This window comes from Motacilla alba, chromosome 10 (genome assembly GCF_015832195.1).
Source record: "Motacilla alba alba isolate MOTALB_02 chromosome 10, Motacilla_alba_V1.0_pri, whole genome shotgun sequence".
NCBI lineage: Eukaryota > Metazoa > Chordata > Aves > Passeriformes > Motacillidae > Motacilla > Motacilla alba.
The window spans coordinates 6,976,865-7,000,718 of record NC_052025.1 but is presented as its reverse complement, the minus strand read 5'-3'; the positions used below and the strand labels follow the sequence as shown (position 1 = coordinate 7,000,718).

The 23,854-nt window shown below is 40.5% G+C and overlaps 1 protein-coding gene and 1 long non-coding RNA gene across 2 annotated transcripts in view; one reads left to right on the top strand and one right to left on the bottom strand.

Annotated features, from left to right (window-relative positions):
- ALDH1A2 (aldehyde dehydrogenase 1 family member A2) overlaps window positions 1–23,854 on the bottom strand; it is a 52,630-nt gene that overhangs the window by 7,543 nt on the left and 21,233 nt on the right. Inside the window, exons 2-8 of the mRNA XM_038147336.1 lie at window positions 21,610–21,714; window positions 21,259–21,399; window positions 19,544–19,673; window positions 14,409–14,470; window positions 11,570–11,698; window positions 11,326–11,439; window positions 2,319–2,421 (exon numbers count right to left, since the gene is read on the bottom strand). Coding sequence (XP_038003264.1) covers window positions 2,319–2,421; window positions 11,326–11,439; window positions 11,570–11,698; window positions 14,409–14,470; window positions 19,544–19,673; window positions 21,259–21,399; window positions 21,610–21,714 — 784 coding nt within the window. The remainder of the gene's footprint in view (window positions 1–2,318; window positions 2,422–11,325; window positions 11,440–11,569; window positions 11,699–14,408; window positions 14,471–19,543; window positions 19,674–21,258; window positions 21,400–21,609; window positions 21,715–23,854) is intronic.
- LOC119705205 lies at window positions 9,089–16,381 on the top strand. Its single transcript, XR_005258167.1, has 3 exons — window positions 9,089–9,191; window positions 11,306–11,463; window positions 16,131–16,381. It is a non-coding gene; the product is annotated as an uncharacterized LOC119705205 (long non-coding RNA).

The following is a 23,854-nucleotide window of genomic DNA, read 5'->3' as shown; positions in this document are numbered from 1 at the left end:
GAAGATGATTCCCACTGGAAAAGCTAAGACAGTTCCTTAGCAGTCAATAGGAGTAAGGTATGCAAGAACAACTTCACCAATGTCTCATATCCAGCAACATATCATTTACCAAGTAAAACCCTTAAGGGAACCTCAGAAACAGGATGTGCCCCTCATAAATACATCTGACTGGGTCACTATATGAGAAGAAAATTTGTCTGTGATCCCAGGTTGGCAATGGGTTGCTAATACTTCATGTGGGAGAATTACAGCAAAACAAATACATGGGTAAATCTGACTTTGATAATGGCAAGACCTGTCCTTCCCAAAAAGCCAGATTCTTTTTCTGCAACATAGAAATTTCTTCTTGGACCATGCAGATTGCTGGGTAAGGCCTTAAAATTATAGGTCTGTTATAGAACAATCAACCCCTGATTTCTACTCTAACTTCCTCGGAGGTACAACTAACACATTCTGTCCAAGCAGGAGAGAGGATCTAGTGATATTTAGACATTCAAGGCCACATTCTTACTTTGGGTGTAATAACTGACTAGACAAGAGTAATGAATTAATCCCTAAATAGTGATGCCCTACAGCACTGTAATACCTCTGTTACCAGTTGTGGCACTTTGGAACATTGCTTAAAGTATAATCTTTTATGGACTAAACAAAGCAACAGTGCTTTACTTTCAGCACATTCTAGACAATTCTGTCTAACAGAAATGTCTTTTTATGCCCTCAGTGTGGTCTTAAGAAAAATTATATGGGGTGTTCCTTGGACCACATTTAAATTTTCCCTGGCAGCTCTATGGAGATTGAAAGCACTAGTGGATAGCTGTGATTAACTAATGTCTCTTCTCTATTGTTAACAGTTTTTCACCATAAGGGGCTCTAACCATTCTTCTCTGTTTTTTTGGTGCACTAAACCTTCAACAGCTTTATCATGCTTTCTGCTAACTTTTGGCACACGGTGTTCCTCAAGAACAACAAACAACTCCTTTGGAATGGTGAGCCAATTGCTGTTTTTAAATAATCAGAGCCTTGAAGTTTAAATCTTAGGCCAAGTACTGGAGGTTGTAATCGTGGGAAGATCAGAGAGCAGTTGTCCTTCCCCCATGGAAGGTCATAACACAGACCTGCCCCTGGCACATGTCACTCTACTAGAAATGTTTAGGTGTTCAAGTGTGACTTAGCAGGTGAGGGACATTTGAGGTGTGGTGATATCTGGTGGGAGGTGGAGATGAGTAACTGGGGTAGAAGGCTGGAATGTCAGAATCTGGCTCCAGCTGACAAAAGCTTTTTTAGCTTACCAGGATGACTGGCTGAAATTTCAATCCTTGACTTGGTAAAGCATTTCTTTGTAGAAAAGCTGCTGGAAGTTGTCAAGCTTTCCCTAGTTTTTCAGATATTGATACATTTTGAAAATGGATACGGGATTGTAACCATCTCTTGTAATTGCTGCTATTCAAAATCATTCTATTCACTTTCCCCGTTTAAATGAGAAGACCAAATCCTTACGTGTCTATTTATGGGGATTGCAAAGTTCTCAGAAGGGGCATTGAGTACAGTGTGCCTGCACCCAGCCTGAAGCAAGAGCTCAGAGCAAGGTGTGAACCATCTCATTCATCTTAACCGGTGTTAACTTCAAACCTCCTGCTGACAATTTAGATATCAACATTGTAACTATTAGGTTTCTGATCATTTAAGCAGAGACGTCCAGTTTGTGTTTATGTCCTAAGCTAAACAGCTGTCCTGTACCTTCTCAGGTGCCAGAAATCTCAGCTGCACAACATCATACATCTGCCAAAATTTTCAGCTCCCTGCAGACAGTGGCAGTGAGGATATTTCAATACACAATTCTTTAGTTGTGAAAATTTAAAAAATGGAATAATCTCCCTTTACAGCTACTTAACAAAGGACTACTGCACTGACTAGATTAACAAGTCAAGTGTACATAAAAAGTGTCCCTTTTTATAATTGCTTTGAACCAAAAAATATCACAGAATTTCCAGATTTAAGGCACCAGATCACCTTGCTGCAGAGCATAAGATGGCAAATATGTGTGGGACTAACTGTGAAAAATACCATGTCTATATGTTTGGTTATAACCTTTTTTCCTGCTCTCTTGTTGATTATGAATCTGTGGGTTCAAAAGTTGTATTTTATAAAAGATAGCACATCTTTGATACCTTCTGTAAGATTGAAAAGTGCCATTAGATATAGCTGTATTGCTTCACTTCACTTTATATGAAAAATGTGCCCTAAAAATAGTTTTTAAAAAAAGGAAAAAGACATCATGCAATCATATTTTTAGCAAAAATATGGAAGTGCTGACTTACAATCAGCATCTGCGAAAATAATGTTTGGGCTTTTCCCACCCAGCTCCAGTGTAACTCTCTTCAAATTACTCCTTCCAGCTGCTTCTTGGATCAGCTTCCCAACCTGAAAGGAAATGGAGACACATTTTACAGGGAATGTAGTCATACAGTTCATTTTAACAGCCAGGGTTGGCTATCAGTAGAGTAGAGCTTTAAATAATCCAGCAGGTTCTTCGTTCCAAACATATTCTCATCAGTAGTGGACAGCTTTCCTTTTTTTTCCCCTAGAAATTGAGAGGGGATAAGGCACAGCACACATTCACCCCTATGCAGCTATACTAAAATGGCTTGGGGCTTTCTTTTAGGGCATTTTAGGAGGGCTGAATTAGAAATTTGAAATGGATGTGACTGCAATTACTTCCATCCAAACCACTGACATGTTCACAAGGCTTAATACATCATATTCTGATGAAATCCTCTTCCTCCTCTGCAGGATTAACAGCACAGAGCAGAATACCAAGTAGGCAAGAAGTTGCAAAAGCACCATCCCAGACCTGACCCACAGCTGCACCACAGATAATCTTAATATGGGTTGAGGAGGTCAAAATCACCTCCAAAATGTCTTTGTAGATTGTGGGGTCAGCTGGAGCAGCCACAAATTGCAGATCTCACCAATGAACATGAGCATAAATTAAATGGAGTAGCAATCTGACAGCTACAGATTTGACATGCTTCCACATCAGTACAGTTGGAGGGGCAGCTGTGCTCCCTGGAAATTCTCCTCTGCCTGGATCAACAAATCCAAAATAGATCAGCTTTTGAATGGTTGTAGTGTAACTGTGACCATTTTACAGCTAAGGAAGTAATCACAGGTAGATTTAGGCTCCTACATGGTAAAACACAGGACTAAAAGTACCTATTGAATATTGAGGAGCCTAAGAACCTTGGTAAGTGCTTTATGTTAACTGGGACACGTTTTAATGTCACACAGAAAGTTAGAGGTGAAGTGAGATGGGAGGTAGTCCAGAGCTGGGCTTTTTCCTCCATGTAGTACTCTGGTCTCTCTGTTTTCTGTTTCTAAGGTAATGTGAGTGAGATTCCCTGCAGCAAGGGGTTAATGGATGAGAAGCTGAACCTCTTAGAGAATTGAAGGCAGTCTGCTAGAGAAAGTTATGTCAGCACTGGAGTAATCAGAAAGCAAATGAAACAGAAACCGGGGCCCCTAAAGAAAAAAAAAAAAAAAAAACACAAAACAAAACAAAGGAAAAACCCCACAGGATAATGAAGGAATTGTGAACCGCTTCATGTACCTTTGTGATTAACTGTTTATCTGGTGATACCACAGTTGAGTGTGACTGAGGTTTTTTTCTTTTTTAAAAAAAAAAGAAAAAGCTTTTTTTCTTTACCCCTGAATTGATGGAATGGAGTGTTGACATTATCATGGAATTCCTTGCATATCCCCTTAATTGGAGCTGATTTTATTGCTATGTTTGACTGACAGCCAGAAGTGAACCTGAAAAAAAAGGATCCTTTTTGCCTTCCACCCCCACCACATACATCGACACATCATCTGGAAATTCCAGCCTCTCAAACTGTGCTGAAAATGTACACTGGAAACCAGAGTTCTGTGTTTATAGCCCGTGCCAGCCAATGCCATTCACACCCTCACTGCCTTGAACCTCCCTCTCTCAAAGAACAACCACCAGGTATTTCCCTCAAAAATTCACAAAGAGCGGGACAGATCAAGAAAGCCAGAGCAATGTGCCAGCCCTCATCTTTCTGCTTTCCATTCTACTTTAATGTCAAAACATTTCTGTACATGTAAGTAAAGACTGTGAAAGGATTCCATGCAAACAAGTAATTGACAAGTATGCGAGTCCAAGTATAGTATATGGTAAATATTCAAGTCCCAAGGGTTTTGAGACAGTGATGTTAATTTGGAAAAGTGTAGTCTGAGGTATTTTTAATACAGGGAAGTTGTCAAGTTTCCCAGTAAAAACTTAATAAGAAGGCTTCACTGTGTCTTTCCTGTTAGAGATCAGTGTAGACATCAGGATGGGGCTCATGCTGCTCAGCATTTTTGTTCACTGTGCTCCCGTTGTGCCCTGTGCACTTGCAAGTTGAGAAAAGTCTCAGGGCAGGGACCAGCACCGTGGTTATTTAGTGACAAAGGCGGCCTTTTGTGACTGACCCTCTCTTTATGGAGGAAGACAGCATGAAAGGGATAAGTGATAGTGTTGCAATCTGCCCGGGCTTTCAGGACACGCTTCCCGCGGTGTCTCTCAGCTCGATCCCTCTGCTCCCTCCCAATAGGCAGCACAGCCCGGAGAGGGAAGGCTGGAAGAGAGGACTCCCCCACAGATAATGGAGCTGTGTGATTATTCAGCAGGAATGTTGGCAGAGAAAGCCCTGACTCCCCAACCTTGTTTTGAATAGGCTTCAAGATTGATATCAGGAGTATCCCCGGATAGCTTGTGAAGTACCATAACCTTGTAAGCTGCATGGAGGGTGAGGCAGATGTAATTTGGTCCATCTCAAAGAAAACAATTTGTTATGCAAACCAACAAAAACAAAGATTTAAAAAGTAGTTTGAGGCACTCCTGTGCAACAAAGCTATTTGAAGGATAGTCCTGGAAGGGTCTGGTTTTGGACTGTCAATGGTGTGACTCTGGGCAGTGAGAATGTATCATGATCTAAAACATTTTATTGTTGTTTATTTATGCCTTCTCTATATGGAAGTTTAATGTCTCTTTCAAGAGGAGGCTTAGGCAGGCATTTTAAATACTTTGTGCAGAAATTTAAAGACGTTTGTTGCCTTTCATGTTCTCTTAATTTTCTGTTTTCAGACGGCAAACTGTATTTCTAAAGGGTACAGGTGAGTTTGCCTGTTACTGTTGGAGCACTCAAAGTCTCATGAGTCACAAGCAAAACTCCAAGGTTTGTGGTACTTCCTCTTCAGCTCTGTCATTCAGAATTTCTGGGTTCTCCTTTGCTCTGAATCTTCCTTTGCTCACAGATAAACAGTAAATCTTCAGGGAACACCTGAATATAGGGGAGCTGCAGTCTGGCTGAACAGCAGGTCATTTTCTTGACACTACCACAGACAAGACAGTGAAGGGAAGAACTGTACAGAGAGATGTATGGCTTAAAATATTCCATGAACAGTGCAAAATATGACAGAGGAGATATACCTCATCAGTTACTTAGGTGTTTTAAATAATATCCTCTATACGTTTCTTGGGATATTGAGAGAATATCTGTAGGACAGTAAGTGGTTTAAGTTACAAGAGATTGATTAAGTTTTGTGGAGATGTGGCCAGACAGAATTTTTCAATATTTTCTGGAAGTACAGTTTTCTCTCTCCAGCTATTGAGACACTGGATGTCATTGTTTTGGCAAAACTCTCAAACCCATGCTGCTGCTCACTTAGTTTACCTTATTTTTTATGAATTCCAGATTATATGCAAAATCTTTCTGAAAAGCATTTTAGAGCCTCCTGGCATATTCAGGGTGTGTCTCCTGCAATGACAAGCGAATTTGGAATACTGGCACAAAGAAGCAGCTTTATTTGACTGTGCAGTGCCCTATGTGAGGAGCAGCTCTGAAAAGAGCATACTGAATAGTGCAGCACAAGTGAAAAGGCAATCCTAAACACAAATTTCTGGAGAGAATCCTAAGCTATAAATGGCTCATTTGTTCCATAGGTTAAATCCCCATAGAAGTCTGTGGCTAAACTCCTGCTAATGTTGATAGGACTGATACACCATTCCTATTTATATTGGGTTTAAGAAGGTGATTCCTTTTGATATGCATCTTTTGTAGGCAAAGAGGCACAATAGTTGCCCAGGAACAGCTTCCTAAATGCTACCAAAAACACAAAGGAAGAAGAAGGGAAACAACTTCTCATTCAGGAGGTACGAGCTGTCCAAGATAGGATCCAAAAGATTCTGCAGGATGAAGAATGAATGCTAATGTAGCCTTCTTAAAGCCTTACACAGGGCATGTGTGTAGCACCATAGGCTCACAGACTTCTCAGAACAGGTCAAATCACCTGAGGGATTCTTACTGCTACAGTAGAACATGCCAGGTTGCAATTCTTCAGGAAGCCTAAAAGAAGCAAGAGATTGTGTGATCCAGAAGAGCTCACGCAATCTCTTGCCTGTGCAGTAGGAAGACATTCTGTCTACATCATGCATTGGGACATTCATCTCACTTTGGAAATGAAAGGAGAATCCTGCTGAGTAAATTAGAATCAGTGGTAATACAGCTGTTAGCTACAAACATTTGTTTGGCATGAATCAATCTCAACTCTCCCGTAGTTTGCTTTGATGGTCTCTCTAGTATCTTGTTGACTAATGATGAGATCATGGTTTGTTAATCTAAGTGCATAAAGAAAACATTCTGCCAAGCAAAATGCAGACTCTTTTTCTGGGGTTTATTGCAGTTGTTTATAGACCTTTTGTTTACACAGGCATCCAAACCAATTTGTTGGATATTTATTTGGGTTACTCTACAGAGCTGCCTGAACACAGACCTGAATCCTATCTTAAATCTGTCTGCATTTTAATGGGTCATAGTTTGAACAAAGTGGAAACCAGCCACTTAGGATACATTTCTTGTTGGCCAGAACTTCAAATGTTTTTTGTGCTATCTATAATTCTCATCTTGAGAGCATTTAACAACTGGAGGGAGTTGTAAGCCAGTCTGATTTGGAGGTTACACATTTGGTTTTAAACAGAAGTTATTAGAACTCATTAAACTTTTGCAACAATCAAAATACAATTTTTATCCCGGGCAGGGCTTTAAATCTGCATTTTAAAATATTTATAACTTCTTATTCTCCATAATCATCTCTAATTTTAAACCCAAAACATACTGCCCTCAACTATTCCCTGTGTACCAGGAACTTTTGGGTACACCATCCCCACACCAGTTCCAGTTCAGGTGGAGCACACAGGTAGCAACTTGGGCAGACAGCTCACAGCAGGAAAATGGCTGTATTTGCAAAGCCTTAACTGAGCTCACAGATTTGAATGGGAATAAAGGCAAATTAAGAGTAAACCAGCTTCTGATGGATGGGTTTTTTTTTTTTCTGATATTTGAAGGCCTTTCACCCTTTTTGCACAGCAAAAGTCCTTTCAGAGTATAAGAAAGTAATATGAAGAAACTCTTTGCATTTCTGGTATGTGTAAAAAATTGTCCCCTCATCAGCATTTGTCTTGGAAATACATAAACCCCACTGTTACTTCACTGGGCAAGAGACTTGTAGAGCATCTCCTGTACTTCTGAGCACTGCAGCCTAACAGCAGACACACAGCAATGCCAGACATCCTGAGTTTGGACCTGTTCTTAAACTCAGAAATTGTAAATTGCTAGTTCTAATTAAATGATTGCTAATATGTTTTTTAAAGGAACTCAGATAAGAATATGTGGAACAGTGAAGCTGAGGCAGAGAGGGGCAGTTCAAAAGGAAAAGGCATGTACAGTAAACAGCGGGGATAGGGGGACACAGCTGAGCTTTACCTCTCCTGTGCTCCCTCCTCAGTGGGAGTTTCTCCCTGCAGCTCAGGACCAGAAGGAGCAAGGAGAAATTCAGTAAGATGTAATGAGATATGTGCATTGATTATGGACTTCCAAGGAAAGGTAGGAGCAACTGTTACCATGGTCATATTGGCTGGAAGAAAGTTTGGTTATGGCAGTTTAAATTTCATCTGATTGTGGAAGATGAGGAAAAAAATGTGTCAGTGAAGCCTGAGAGGAGATTGCTGTAATTAAGGAGGATCATGGATTAGCCCTGGTTTACTAAAACCAACACAGTAAAAATAAACATTTTGGTTAAAATGCCTGTACCAAACAGGCTGCTGAAGAGTGAACTGAAGCAAGCAGAGAAGCCAAGAAAGCTACTGGAATCTAAGGAGGCACAGTGTTTTAGGTGGGCTTTCATACTCAGTATGATTTTATTTCTTTCAGAGTGACAGTTGTCAGGGTGAAATCAACAGCCTGCCAGGTGTTTGCAGAACCCTTCTGCTTCCAAGTGAGCTGTGGAGGGAAGAGCTTTGAGGTCCAGGTACTAGGGGACTGGGAGAAGAGAGTGTTTTCTAAGAAGCAGATAGGCTGAGGGATAAAAGAGTTGGCAGACTGCTCTATTAATGTGTGCAAGCTAACCCATAAAAGGAGGAGCAGCAGGAAAGATGGAGAGAAGTGACATCAAACAGCAATGGCACCAGAGAAAAAGAGCTCTTTATGCTTTTTCATGCATTATTTTGAGGGGGTGGGGGAGTAAATAGCAGTATTTAAAAGAAATTCAAAGCACCTGAGAATCTAAAACCCAGAGAAGAGAGTGCACACTGGATAGCTCTAAAAGCAGAAGTTGGAAGTTATTTCTGTGTTGTCATTGCATGGGCACGGTCTTGAGGCCTGCAGTCATCAGGAGTGTCAATGCACGGGAGCCAAGGCCATTGGCACATGGATTAATGGAATACAAGTGTCCACATGCACCTCTGGGCTCAGGAAGTGTGTAAGTCATTGATTGTCAGAAGCTGTGAGGCTGCAGCAAGGAAAAGATCACTCTACACATGGATCACTCTCTTCTGTGAGCATCTGGTACTGGTCCTGTAGCAAGATAAGATGTGAGGCTAGAGTGCTCTGTGGTGTGGCTGTGTCAGGCTTTATTGAGGTAAGGTTGTGAACTTGGCCTTTTGGCTTGTATTTCTATGGATTGAGTTCTACAAATATTGGAATGTATTCACATTCTTTTTTTATTTTTTTTTCCTGCAGGAGGAGCAGCCTGTTTTCTGCCTTTCAAGAATACTGCAGAAAAAAAGATAATAGTACATGTTTGTGATTTTTACAGGCAAATGGAGAGTTTTCATTAGCAATATGTATACTTCAAAGGTAAAGAACTAATATAAAAGAACCTCGTGGTGAAAACTTGGGAAAAACTTGTGCTTCAGAATCTCAATTTGAAGATCTTTGCATTTGTACTGATAGGTTTTATCATTAACTTGCCCATCATGAACTGCCTTAACTAGCGCATGGATGGAATGGAGGAATGGAGTTAATATGTGGTGTTTATACACCTAATGGCTATTGGAAATCCCCATCACTGGAGTGTGCAGTTGACATGCTTCAGACAAGTACCAGAGAGACAAAATATTTCCATTATTATTTCACTAGAAATTGAAATCTGCTTTGGAGGAGTCAGAGACTCTCATCCGGCTCATATCAGAACGTGGTGTTTAAAATGTTACAATGTTGACTTGCTGTTACAAAAATTCAGTGTTACAGGAAATCAGAAACAATATGGAATAGTTTACACTAACTCTGCATTAAAACGATCCATCTGTTCTTGCTTTAGGTTCTTAGAGAATTGCTTTTTCATGTCTGTAATGCTTTTCACTTCCTATTAGTAAGGCTTTTAAAGGTAGGCACTGAGTTAGTATAAAACCCACAGCTTTTGAGTTTAAACGCCTATTAAAACTAAAGCTGTCTGGAACTACAATAAAAATTTATTTTGGCTACAAGAGACAACTTTGAAACCTAACCCATCTGTATTTTTCCTCTTCCAAACAGTGCAACATCCTGTATAATAGAATATTTATCTTAAACAGAGACCACATATCTTTATAAAAACAATTGTTTCAACTTAATTTATGGGGGGTAATCAGCTCATATTAAAATTTTCAGTATTCCAGGATGCTAATCTTAATTGGATACAGAAGATGTAATGACTAGAGTAATACCATAGAATAATCTGAAATCTGATGTAGCCATTGACTTAGAATGTAACCTGTGTATATTAGAATCTGAAGTTGTCATTAAAAAATCATGTGCAGGCATATAGTAATTGCAAAACACCTGCGTGTGCAAATTAGGCATATGACTGCAGCTACATTTTACTGGTAATTTAGGTCTGTGTGTGACTCGCAAACTCAATTACAGAATAATTCCACCAGAATAATTTATTTGAAATAATTGAGCTGATCTCTGCAATCTTTGGGCCCACCAGGGAGATACCCACACACACCTAGCAGGGCTGCATGGTCAGTGAACGTATTGATACAAATCAAAAAGCAAATTGCCTCACTGTGAAGAGCAGTATCCCTGGGATGCATAAAGCCTTCCACTGCCACGAGTGGGAGTCAAACATATCAAAGGGAGACTGGATCCCTGGGGTTTAGCTCCCTCCATACAATAGTTTGTCAGATTCTGAATTGAAAAGGGCTGGGTTTAGCACTCTCTAAATATAACCAGCCCTGAAACTCCCACAGAGATTCCTTTCTGTCTGCCTTCAGACGATGAGATAAGGCCCCTTCTCCTGTGACTTCAGTCTGGAGTACCTCTGTCATCCCCACCCCAACCCTGATAACAGCCAGCTTGGCACATATTTGAGAGCAAGATGTGATGAGAGTTTTGGGGGTTAGTCTTGCTGTAGATTGCAGCCTTCATCTTCAGAGTGAGCCTCCTCTCTAACATCTGCAGCATAGACTCCTAGCAAGGCATTTTGGCATCCAGGAGAAAACTGCCTCCCTTCATCCTCTGGCCAGCTTATTTCCATCATTTGGAGAACTGAAACCTTGGACAATCTCCTTTTCTCCCTGTATTCCTTCCTTTTTAGGCCTCATCCTCAATATACTTGTATGCAGCATCAAAGTTGAAGTATATTTGCACAATTTGCTCCCTTCCTCTCCCTTTTCCCCAAGTACAGCAGGATACACAAATTATGGATGTTAAAGCAGCACTTATGTGTGCTATGATATACACGGGATGTTCTGCCTACTTGCATGTGATTCACATCCTCATAAGCCCACAGGAAATCCCAGTAATATTTTTCCAGGCATATCTCCTGTGCTGAGGTGCTGAGCACAGCAGGGGCTGGAGGAAAGGAGCTGCTTGTGCTTGGGAAGTCCTGTGGTACATAAGTTTAGCTGGGAAGCACAGACCACTGTTATTTAGATGTAACTCTTTTACCCAGTAAAAGGACTGAAGTATTAATTCATGTTTTACAGTAATGTGTGAATCCTCTTACCTCAGTGGATCCAGTGAAAGCAATTTTATCAATGCCAACATGAGAGGCTATGGCTGCACCAACAATTGGACCAAATCCTGGCAAAATATTGACAACTCCTGGTGGAAAGCCAGCCTGTCAAAATAGGAATGAATAAAGGTAAGCATGACTTATGAGAAATGTTAGAGCACGTTAAAGCAGGCATGTGCTGGTGGTTCCCTCCCCACAAGGAGAGACAGACATCACTCCCCTCAATTATTCTTACCTCCTTGATGAGGGCACCCATATAGAGAGCACTGAGTGGTGTTTGTTCTGCTGGTTTAATAACTACTGTATTACCACAGCACAGAGCTGGAGCGATCTTCCATGCAAACATCAGCAGGGGGAAGTTCCACTGTAGGGAAAAAAAAGTTGATAGATGGAAAAATATTGCCGTGGTGTTTTGTTTTCAAGATGTCAAGCTGATACCTCACTTATTTCTCAGGCTGATCCTCAACATAAATCTTTCCCAGCACAAAGCGAGGATTTTTTTTTAAAATAACTGCCATTAAGAAAGCAACAGTGACTTCTTAGTTCTTTCTCTCTTGTTCAAAGAAATACAACCCCCACCTGCAATCTCCATTAAAAAAGTTCTGTTATCTGTTAATTTTTTAAATCACAACTTTTAATTTCCTTTACTGTTTTGCTATTGGAATTTTTAATTCCCCCATGAAAATAGGTCTTGCTTCTGATACATTTGGAAAGTACTGTTCGTTCATGTTGAAGCAGTTTTGGATGTAAATTTCATATCCCATCTTAAGATATAAAATTTATGCTCGAAATTATATAATCCTTAATTGATGGAATTACAGTAAAAAGTCCATAAATGTCAATGTTCAATCAAAGCATTTAATTTTCTTGAAGACTTCTTACTGAGAAATCTATACAGAAGATGTTAAAAGGACAGTAAAAAACAAGTTGAGAAACGCTTTGCTGCAATAAAATTCTGTATTGTCATTCATTATAACTTCATTGAACTGCAGCAGCTGATGGAGTGGATTAGATCAGTTCAATGCACAAACATGCCTTGGATAAAGATAAAAGTAACTAGCCTTTTGCACCAAGGCCTGATCCTAGCAGGTTAAGTGGATAGTCCTGCTGACTTTAGTGAAAATGTCAGAGTAATAAAATAACTGTGTTTTCACAATCACTCTTACAAATGCATACAACAGTCTCTTTTAGAAGGAGAATAGAAAATATCAGTCACAGAGTCAGCCACTGGCCAGAACGTGTTGCTGCCTGATGCATATCAGCTGCCACTCTCAGACATCTCTCTAGCCCCTGGCTAGCTTGAAAAAATACACAACTGTCTTTCCTTCACAGAACACCCAATTTTTTACTCCCTCTGTTGTTTATAAACTCCGGAGACAAAGTGATGTTTTAATTCCATCTCCAGTACATAAACCTGGGAGGGGAGCTGTCGGGCCAGCAGTGTGCTAACAGCCTGCACTTCTAATGGCATTGCAAGGAGAGCTCACAGCAGTTTTATAGGGCACTATATAGCCCTGTTTATGCTACAGCACTGCCAAAGAGCACATTTTGATGGAAGCTGGGATGGGAAAGAGGATGAGGAGTTCAGTGTTAGATTTTCTGTTTAATTTTATTTTTGAATAATGTATTTGCTCAGGCAATGGCCAAGCACACACAGCAGCCTGGGCTGTCCTCTGGGACTGGTAGCATGGAGGAAATACAGAACAGATCAGCAGTGGTGTTAGAATAGATGGATATGACAGCCATCTTCAGGCTTTGGAGAACAAAACCGAGGGAAGAACGAACATGTATGGTACCCTGGGTACCCTGAACAAAGGTCTACACATCTAAACTAAATAAATCCTGCTTTTGGCATGATCCTCAACCTGTGGCCAAGTTTCTTCAGCAGGTCTGTCAGTTAAGCTCAGCAAAACAAGCATAAGAGACGTCCAGCAATGCTGGAGTTAGATGTTGAAGTTGTCATTTAGTAAATGCTTATCCATGTGCCTGGCTGAGGAACAGGGACAGAGCTGTGGAATCTTTCATTCATAAGGACCAAGTTAGGAGAGTGTGTAGGTGTTTGCAGGACAGCTGTAGCCACAGACTCTCTGAGTCATTGCACGTTTCTCTGGGTTTCTGCTGAGTGCCAAACACAAAAGCCACCCCCTAACAAAGGCATGAAATAGCAACAATTATAAATAGGGGAAAAGGGCTTAACATTGTTAAAGTAATCTTTTCTGGCTGCTCCTCTTGTAATGGAACTGCTCCGTGTTTCTGTTTAGTGGCTTTGTGGTAATGTGAACAAAATAAAAAATCAACATCAACAAAAAATTTCACAGAATGGCCTGATTAGTCCCTCAGTGTTTTGTCAAGCAAAAAAGCTTCCACGCAATATTTTAATAGCTGTATGTGAGCCTCCCAGTGAAATTTCTGCCAAAGCTGGTTAACTGGCTCTTCTGAAAAAGTTACCCTCTCAGTGCAATTCCCATGCAGTGTTCAGCAAGATTTTATTATGAGGGTGTCTGCTGGGGTGTAGGGGGAGTACTGGATTTGATGAAATGATGTGTTTCTCTCTCCCAACAAATAAAACAAACATTTCATGTCTTCTATTAGCTACACAATGTTAATTGTAATGATATGTCTCCTGGAGTTTCCTTTTCTCCTCCAGCCTTGTAAAAGAAATAGCAGGAAAGAATGAAATTAAAATACATCACATTCTCCCAGGAACTGAGGAGCCTGTTAAATCACAGTAAAAACTAAATAAATAAAGAGACTACCACAGCAAAGCATCAATTTTCCATAAGTTGTGTGAACATCCATAACCACTGACAGCATATTAACACTGTGTTTTGCTTTGCTTGTTTTAATCATGTGAATTCTATGACTTGAGAACTTAACTCCTAATAACAGAGCCTAAACCCTATTAGCATGTTCAAATAAGCATTTGCGGGGAGGCTGTTAAAGATATGTCAACAATATGAGCTCAGCTTTTTTCGTAATGGAAAACACACATAGCTGAAGACCATGTTTTATGTGTCTTTAAAGAGAGCTGGTTCAAATGAAAATAAATAGAAAGCACTAGTAGAGATACTCACAGGGATGATCTGTCCACACACTCCGATGGGTTCATGTCTTGTAAACGTAAAATAATCTCCATCTGAAACAGATGAGCATGCTTACTCTCAAGTGCAGTTTGACTTGGCAGAACAAAAAAAAAAAAAAAAGAATAGAGGGAGGGAAAAAACTCTAAGCATCAGCCTTTGATGGCAGTAAAAGAAATAAAGAAGTCATGGAAGTGTTTTTTTGTGAGCCAGCATGGGAAGCCTAGGTTCAGGAGCAACCTAATTGTTCTTTCTGTAGAACAAAGGAAGCAGGCTTCCTATCAGAAAGTAACCTGCTTTGTTCCTTGGCAAAGAGCTGTACTGCACATAAAATTGCAGTAGCATGGAAGCACTTACTGGCCTCAGCTGATTTAAGGGTGAGAGAAGTGAAGAGTCACAAAGGCAATTTCCTGAAAGGCATACGTGGAATACAGCAATATAAAGGTGTATCTACAACCCAAGTGTGGGGTAACAGAGTCATATTCAGCCAATTCATCTGCCATTGAGGACACAAGCAGTGTGAAGTGATGGAATAATGTACCACAATGTCTAGATGTGGAATGAAGAGGGAAAGTTTGTGACTTGTGTCACTAAGCATCATGTACTTCCTGTGATCTGGGAGCACATGCTGAGGTTACACATGCAGGTTTCTTCCCAGTTAACAAAGAGCCAGAAAGGGACCTGCTGTGTGGGAAGCAGTTAAAGGATCAGTTCAGGTACTGTCTAACCAGTAGCTTTGTTAGTGTGCTCAGCTGCATCTGTGCAAAGTAGATTTACTGCACCTTTGTACCTCAACTGAGTCTTGTAGCTGTATAAACTAGCCCAGACTCAAACTGTCTCTGAATTTAGGTCAGATGTTTTTCAGTGAGGCTGCAGCTGAGGGAAAGGCTATGCTAAAGGCATGAGCTGAATGTGCCCCTTGGCCTGTAGTGGTTGGCCATCTAGAAAAAGGCAAATCTCTTAACTTGGGAAAATAATTTTAGCTAAGTATGTGAGAATGATGAGGTTACCTAGGCTTAATGGCAGGAGATGATTTACCAGGATAAGAAAAGGTTAGACAGCGGAAAGAAGCAGGAGGAGGAGGAGAGATTACAGGGCTTTTGCTCCCATTGTTCTGTCTGACACAGGGTATGTGCTTTCCCTCCCAGTCTGGGCTGGGAAGTGGCTGCCCCAGCCTCTCCCCCGTTCAATCCAGAGCTGCAGCCACCCTTGTGCAATACTGGGGAAGGGCCTGACTTCACAATGGACAGTGTGTTTTGGGAACTTGCTGCAATATCCTCTGAGATATATCTGGTAACAATGAACAGATTAATTCTTAAAGTTTCTTGGGTTTAAGGAAAGACTTCAACTTGAATTTGATTAGAAATAACTTATTGCCAGGTCTGCTTATTTCTATCCATCTACTTTGCAGGATTTGCTCAGTAGAAACCTGAGCTAGAGTAGCTAATATGTCAGCTGGGATCCAGATACAGAATAATTATGAGAACGGTAACAACAGTCTGCAACCAAGACAGGGACAGAACAGAGAAAATAAAGGAGGGAGGGAAAGAGAGGAGAGAGATTCAGGAAAAGGCAGAAGAAAATAGTTTATCAGTTAGTTTGCGCTGCATTGACAAAACATCGTTGTAACGTTTTGATCTCCAGATGTTTGACAACTCCCCAGTGGAGATGAGGATATTTGTGTCACAGACTAAGATGATCAGTTTGGTTTTCCAGGTTATCTTTCACAGATGCTAGCAGTGGTTCACAGACCATAGGAAGATTCATCAGATCCGACAGAAGAGAAGTCAAAATACAGAAAAGTACATACAAGCAAAACTGTCTAAGTGCTCAAGGGAACACAGAGGAGTCAGCTAAAAATACCAGCTTGTACTCGGTAGTACTGTGAGAGGTGGGTTCTCAGCCAGAAGGATGGTGGCAACATAACAGTAACACAGTTACATTAGCACTGTCTGACTTTAGATTGTCACTGCATAATCACTGCCACATGTCTGCGTGCTTCATCACACAGAGTTATAGATAACCTGCACCTCTTGCCAAGGCAGACAAATGGTGGTTAATTCTGCCCAGCGTAGGCAGAACGTTCTTTCCGCAGAGCGGTGCCTCCCATGCAGAGCTGCTCTCCCTGCTGTCTCCCACTAGACTCTAGACAGCTGCCCTTTTTGACACCTACTTCCAAAGTTCATCATCCACAGATTTTCTGTCAAGATGGGATTTTTGGGGTTGCTTTCTAACAATATCTTTGGGAACATATCTGACTTGAAGTTATTCAGAAGCCTTGGATGTCTCTGGACAGGCCAAAGGTGGATCTAAGAGCCACCCTGTCCACATTGTAGAACAAGCTGTTACTATGACAAAATAGCTCAAGAATTAAATGAGCTTAATTCCATTATTCTAAACAGTGAGCATAGAAAGGTCCCTTGTGCTTAGAAATTATAGAGGAGACTTTTTAAATGTTTGAGAGTTTAAAGTCATGCTAATGACCCTTATTCTAAGACACTGTGGCTGATGATTGTTACTCTTAACCTTTACTAGCTGGCTGCCAGAAGAACATTGCCTGAGAGGGACCTGACACTGATCCCACATCCAATCTAAAATTTTGGTGTTAAAAGGGTATTTTTAATATACGCAGCTGAAGTAAACTGACATTCTTCAGTCCTCACTGACATTAATAGAGCAAGATCAATTTGCAGCTGCTTAGCACCTGGTCCAAAGACTTTCATTTTTTAATCAGAAAGCAAGTCTCATTTATCCAGGGATCTCACTTTGGGACAGCAATATCTTCCACAGATGTGTTTGCTTAGATTTCCATCAGGAGTCTCCAGCACGGATATTTTATTTGCATAACAACCATAATATAGTCCCATGCCTCATATAGCAGGACACAGCAAACAAGTGGGTGAGGAGAGCTGAATTGGTTCTTTAAACTATATCATAGCTTTAAAGATACATTTCTGCTTGCATTCAGTTTATTAGTTTAACAGTTTCTGGTCTAGCCTCATTCTGTTTTAATTTAAATCATCAAGGCTTTACGCTTGGGAGCAAGCAAAGGGCAGTCTGAAGGTTTTGTAGCTCTGGGGCCAAAAGGAATGTGACTGTAAAACACACTTCTTCTTCTACTTGTCTATCAATTGCCTATTTTTATTTTAAAGGAAAAGAAAACTTCAACAAAAACAGCAACAACAAAAGATTGGGAGGTTTCAGATTTATTAGCACACTGAATAGAAAGACAAGATTTAATAGTGGGGTTTTTTTTGGTTTTGTTGTTTTGCTTATCTTTGGTGAGCTGATGGTAAATGAACATAAAGAGCACTGCTGTTTAACAGTGGCTTTGCCCTAAAATAGCTTCATGAGAATGACAAATTTATGGTGCGAAGGCAGAGGAATAAAGAGAAGTGTTAAATGAAGAATAACTGATCCCCTGAAAATCTGTGAATGGACTTATGATTCTACACAACCGAAAACTGTGTTAGCACAAAGTTTGCACTGAGGAAGGCATGCTGAAAATGAGCCTTCCTTTCACCCAGCATAGTCCACCTTTCTGAAAAAAAAAATCAGGTTTTGTCCTATATGGTACTTGAAACCAAGAATAAGCAGAGAATATTTATTCTCCTTAATCTGGCAGTGCATTTTGGTGGCTGACCTAATTTCTGTGTACCTGTGGGGCTAAAGAGTGAGAAGGAGGCATTCACTGACCAGAGAGAAAGAGATTAGGGAACAGGAAATTTGCTGAATACATGAATTTATGGTGTGGTCTGCACTTTTATATGATTAAATGTGAAGTGCAAGCAGCAAAACTGGGATTTACGAATCTCAGCCTAAATAACTGTGGAAAACTTTGACTCCTTGCAGGAATGTCTACACCTGAAATATTATTATTGTCATTTCTTTGGTGAAAATAAGATAGTGAAGATAAACAGCAGTCAGTGCATGCTGCAGTTTTAATAAGATGAGACATGAAGGTGAGTAAAACTGCAAGAAGAGTTAAATGAGGTTTCCCTCCTGAAAATTTTGGAGGCATATTTTCAATTTATCTGCTTGCCTCACTTGGGTATTTTGGTGCTTTGCTATAGAGAGGCAAGTGAGTGCATTGCAGGTACTGTGTCCCACGGTGAAACACCAGGGAAATAGCTGGGCAACAGCAATGGGCACGTACCCCTGAGTGTGCCCTGCTGGCCTTACTGGGTAAAGTGGAATAAACATGCATGTGCAATGAACATGTGCACCATGAATCCACATAATGAATGTTCGTTTTCCTTAATGTTTTTCCAGAGATTTACTTTATGCAGGTGAAAGATGAGTACACTTATCTTAATGACTGCACCTACATAAAATCATTTTCTTCTGTTTTGCCATGTTGTGTAATTATAGCACTTGGTACATCTAGTCCAGACTGCAAATGAATTTGTTTGCATCAGACAATGCAGCCTGTATTTGTGCAACAGCTGGGAGGGAGGGGCAGGAGGAAGAAACTTGTCAAATAGAAATGGTAAGGATTTTTTCACATCTCTTTAGCAAAAAACTAAGAACATAATCATTTCCTAGCATGCATGAAACTTTACCTCATATGTACAATATCAAACTCATCCCACTGAATAATTTGAAAAAGCATCTATAACAAAATATAGCTCAGATGTATTTAGTTCTCTATAGTAACATTAAGAACGCTCTCAAAGTGTAAATTAAGTTAGATCCAGTGTTAGTCCAAGGTAAAATTATTTGCATCAGCAGTAAGAAGTCATATACAAACAAGATCTATACATAATGATACTGTTTCTTAAACAGGCACCCAACACTATTTTCATGAGTTCCAAGGTATTTTTCATGCTTATACCTCATCCATTTTTATATGTGTATCAATATTTAATATGTAGGTATTGAGCTTCTCCTTCTCAGGTGGATGCATGCAAAAGAAACTAAGCCCTCCTCACATGTGCATGTGGGGCAGACCAAGAGCAGGGCACCCAGTCCTGCCCTTGCTGACTTTCCAACATCTGCTTCAGCAACACACTACATACTGTAGGAGCAACCCAGGCTCCTCCTCTGTCTTCCACAAAGCTGTGAGCTACTAAGCTTTAGTCTGGCCATGAGAAGGTTTAGGTGCATAGCTGTGCTTTAATTCCCCTTACCTACAGGAATGGTCATTCCATGGATTTTGTCTGCCCAACCAGCATAATACCTCAGGGTTTTTATGACTCCCTGGAGATCCACATAGAAAGCTTGCAAAAACGGTTTGCCGCTGTTCAGTGATTCCATAGTCTGCAGGACAAGAAAAAGTTAAGAGATATAAGTATTGTAACATTTTTGGACTATTGTACCTAAGTGTTCACCATCTTAACAGCTCTTGAACCGTGACAAAGATTTTAATGAACCAATCAGTTGCACCTTGGTGTAATTTTAACCCAGAAGGTTCAGAACAATTATCTGATCCCCTTTGTTACTTTTCAAATATGAACAAAAAGTATTTTCCTTGAACAACCCAAACTGGTTTCTTCTGGAGTATACTGGAATGGCTACAATTTTAAGAATATAGGTCTATGTTCATGTGTGTTTGTCTGTCTGTCTTGTGGATTTATGTGTGTATCCACATGTACATGTGCCTTTGTGTACTTTGAACCTAATAGCCACTGTGTTTCGTCCAGATCTATAAATGCTGAATTGCTTTAATCAGGAGCCAAGATAAAAATGCCTGTCAAACTGGGTTCTGTTATGTTAATGATAACAGCTGAGAAGGGGCTCCTTGTAGCCCTGTATTAATGATCTGAATCCATAAAGAGAAGAATGGACACATCCCTCTTTATATAATTGATGTGAATATAAAAATTTCTCTATATGGTTGCCAAGACTCCTGCTGAGGTCTGAGATATCTATACTGTACAGCCAGTTTATTTATTGCCATCAAATAAACAAACTTTCCTCTAGGGAAGCTCATAAATTAACAAGCTATCTTTATTTTTTAGTTAATACTCCTATTTTTAAAAGAATCTTATAAGCTATCCTCTTAGGGGTTCCTAAGATCATTTAGCAAAAAAAATCCAATAAAATATCCTAAGATGTTGAGTAGCTTAACTCATTCTCAATAGCCGTCCAATAGAAATCATTAAGAATGAGCAAAGGACGCCCCTATGTAACACACCAACCATCAAATGAGTTTCTATAGAGAAGAATGGAGGCCTAATTCTGCACTGACTTATATCCCCAAGAGCAATTAATGGCACTGCCTGCAGTGCAGCTCAGTAAAGAACTTGGCTCCAGAAATAAAAATTAAATGACAGGCAGAGTAAACTTGATTTGCTGTGCACTTCCTTCTCCCCATGGCGATTTTACAGTATCTGCCGGCGGTAAGATGATTTAAGTGTTGACAAAGCTGGAATTAAGATGTTCACGGGCTTAGTTCAAAGCACTTGACATGCGGAAAACAACATTAACAATGCCACCGTTCCGATGGCTTCATCCGAGCGTGGAACGGAGCCGCGCTCGGAATTTGTGTCACCGGCTGAGTGTCCCTAAGCACCACACTTGCCCTTCCCTTCCCACCTGCACAGATCATCCCAACCTGCCGTGTCTTATTCTAGAAGAGTTACAGGCCTGCCTGGCAGGCACACACATGTGCACACGCGTGCTCTTGTGTGACGTCCAATTCAAAGCTGATCTGAGCCCACTGGAAGCCTCTCGTTGGCTTTTATGGGTTTTGCACCACATTGAAAATGGACAGAGCCATTTCAGCCGGGAAGCTGCGTGTTGTTTTCACATACAATTCACATCAACCCGTTCATGAATGAATTGGCTCTCAGAATGTAAAACTGACCACTGATGTGACTACTGATTTTTATATTTCACTTACAGCGAGAATTGCCCTGTCCCTTTCCACCAAGTCTGCTAACTTATCCAAAAGATGGCCTCTTTCTGAGGCATCCATTCTCCTCCAAACAGAACCAAGGGAAAAAGCCAGCCGAGCTGCCCTCACTGCCTTGTCCGTATCAACCTGGGAAGACGGAAGAAGAAAATTGAAGACACCAGGTAAGTAACACAAGTAGGCTTAGGGAATTTGCTGTTATACAACCTTAGTCACATGTGATGGGTTTTGGAACTATGATTAATAAAAGAACTGCCCAACAGTGCTATTCTGGGCTATACATTCTGTTATACATTTAATTTATATATTAAACATATAGCCATTCATGGGACACATTACCTTGTCAGCTTCCTGAATGTCACAGATTTGTTCTCCTGTTGCTGGATTATATACTGGGAATATTCTTCCACTTTCAGAATTCTGCCACTCATTATTGATGAAAATCTAGAAAAGGAAGAAAAGCCATCAGGTCTCTTGCATGAACAAACAGTAATGTATATAACAACAAACTCATGTGAAAAGCTGCAGATTCTAATACAAGAGAACTGAAACTTATTTTTGTGTGTGAAAACTACAGTTTTCAAGAGTTCAGGCTGAGGTCAGCCCCTGATGTCTTTCTGTATTCTATAGCAGTGTCATTATAGAAGCAACATCAAAGTCTAAACATTGGTTGATGTTCAGATTTGGTTCAAAAACTGTAACAAATAAACTAAAAAAAGAAATAGCTGCATCAGAGAAAAAGCCTTGAAACTGCTGGAGACAAGACAAGGATTTGGAGTAATCACTCAGTTCAGTAAGTAAACATTTAGTCACTGATACATCCCAGTCAAGGCTGAATAATCTCAAACATCACAGTTCTTCAATACACAGTCAGTTAATTATGGCTACAGTGACGGCTTGCAGCACAAAACTAACTTGCTTATCTGCTAGGAACAATGGAAATTGTTACATTCTCTCAGTGTTGATATTTTAATTGTCAGGGGCAAAACAAATTTAAATGGTAATGGTGCTGACAACAGCTGTTTCGAGAAAGGTAATGACAAATGAGTTTATTTAAAGTAGATTTTTACTGGTAGCTGCATACATGTCCGTTATCTTCTGCTGAATGACTTTTAAGAACAGGATGCAATTATTTATTAGCAAGTATTAAAGAAGTCACCACATGAAAATGACTGAGTGAAAAGTTTTCCAGGTATTCAGACTCTTTCTGTCTTTTAAATCTTTCCAAGAATGAAAGTGTTCAAAAAATCCAGGCATGATTTGGGTTCCTTGGAGTCCAGATATCAATGTATTTTTATTGGATTCCATGAAATACAACTTTAAATTCGTAAGATGATGTCCTGGCTTCATTGATATACACAGGAATTTTCCCCCTGACTCCACTAAAGCAGGAGTTCACATGTAGAGAGAAGGAATGTTCACCACCTGGTTTTTTTTTTGGTTTTTTTGTTGTTGGTTTTTTGTTTTGGTTTTTTGGTTTTTTGTTTGTTTGTTTGTTTGTTTTTGCATACAGGGCTGTGTTTATAAAGGGAGGGACCTTTGAAATCTTGAGGAGTTCCAATCAGAGATTACACAGGTGAGAGAAACTGGCCCATCTTTATATACACGAAGGCAAAAATACATCTGTAGAGTTTTCAGTTACTAGACATGAGCTTGCTCAAACCTATTCTCCAAGCCAAATGGAAGTGCTGTAGCTGTGTTCCTCTCAGCGGGGCTTGTTAGCTCAGGCTTGGTGCCACAGTAGCTGCAGTGTCACAGCTCCTGCTCCAGAGCTCACTCGTGTCCAGCTCACTGTGGTCGTGTGTGGGAGGAACCTCTGCGTGCCTGGAAAAGACCCTGCCAATAGAACTGCACGCAGAAACCAATAATACCATGTGCTTTTGCTATTATAGATGCATTTCTGTTGTGCTTCCTCATCTTCCCAAATGCCTCAAACCTCTTTGCTGTGTGTCCCTCCATCCATTCCAGAGTCTGTCCTTTCTTTACTCCTCCTTGCTCCTTCTGTTTAGGTTTTCAAAGGTTGCTGAACTCAGGACCTACCACACCATGGCCATTGCTTTCCTTGCATGCCCTATTTATCCTGAACCCGTTTGTGTCCTTGGACTGTGGGGGTCTCAGACTGTGCTGGTGTCTTCCTGCTCATGATGACACTGTTCAGCAAACCCAAGTCCTGGTCCCTGTTAGGATATCCTGGAGCTAACCCAAATGGGATAGTGAAAGAATCACCAGTACGATCTCTAGTGACCAATGCCATAAGCTGAAATCCTCTGCTGTATCACTGTCACTTGTAGACTGTAAGTAAGCAAAGAAACCCTGAGATCTGTGACCTGTGTAGAAGAAGGAATTTACTTCATGCTTTCCACTGAGTTTTCTCAGAATTAACTCTGCACCCAGTGAGTGTGTCAGGGGGTGCTGAGGAGGGAGGGGAAGGGGGAAGACTTCCAGCTTCAGGAGCAGATGGCCAGAGAAGATGTAAGCATGTTTGTTTAAGGTGACAGGATGTACATAAACACATGGGCTTCTTCTGTGAGCTGCACTGAAAGAATAAAGCAGTTTGGTTGAGTACAAGAACCTGAGAAATCGT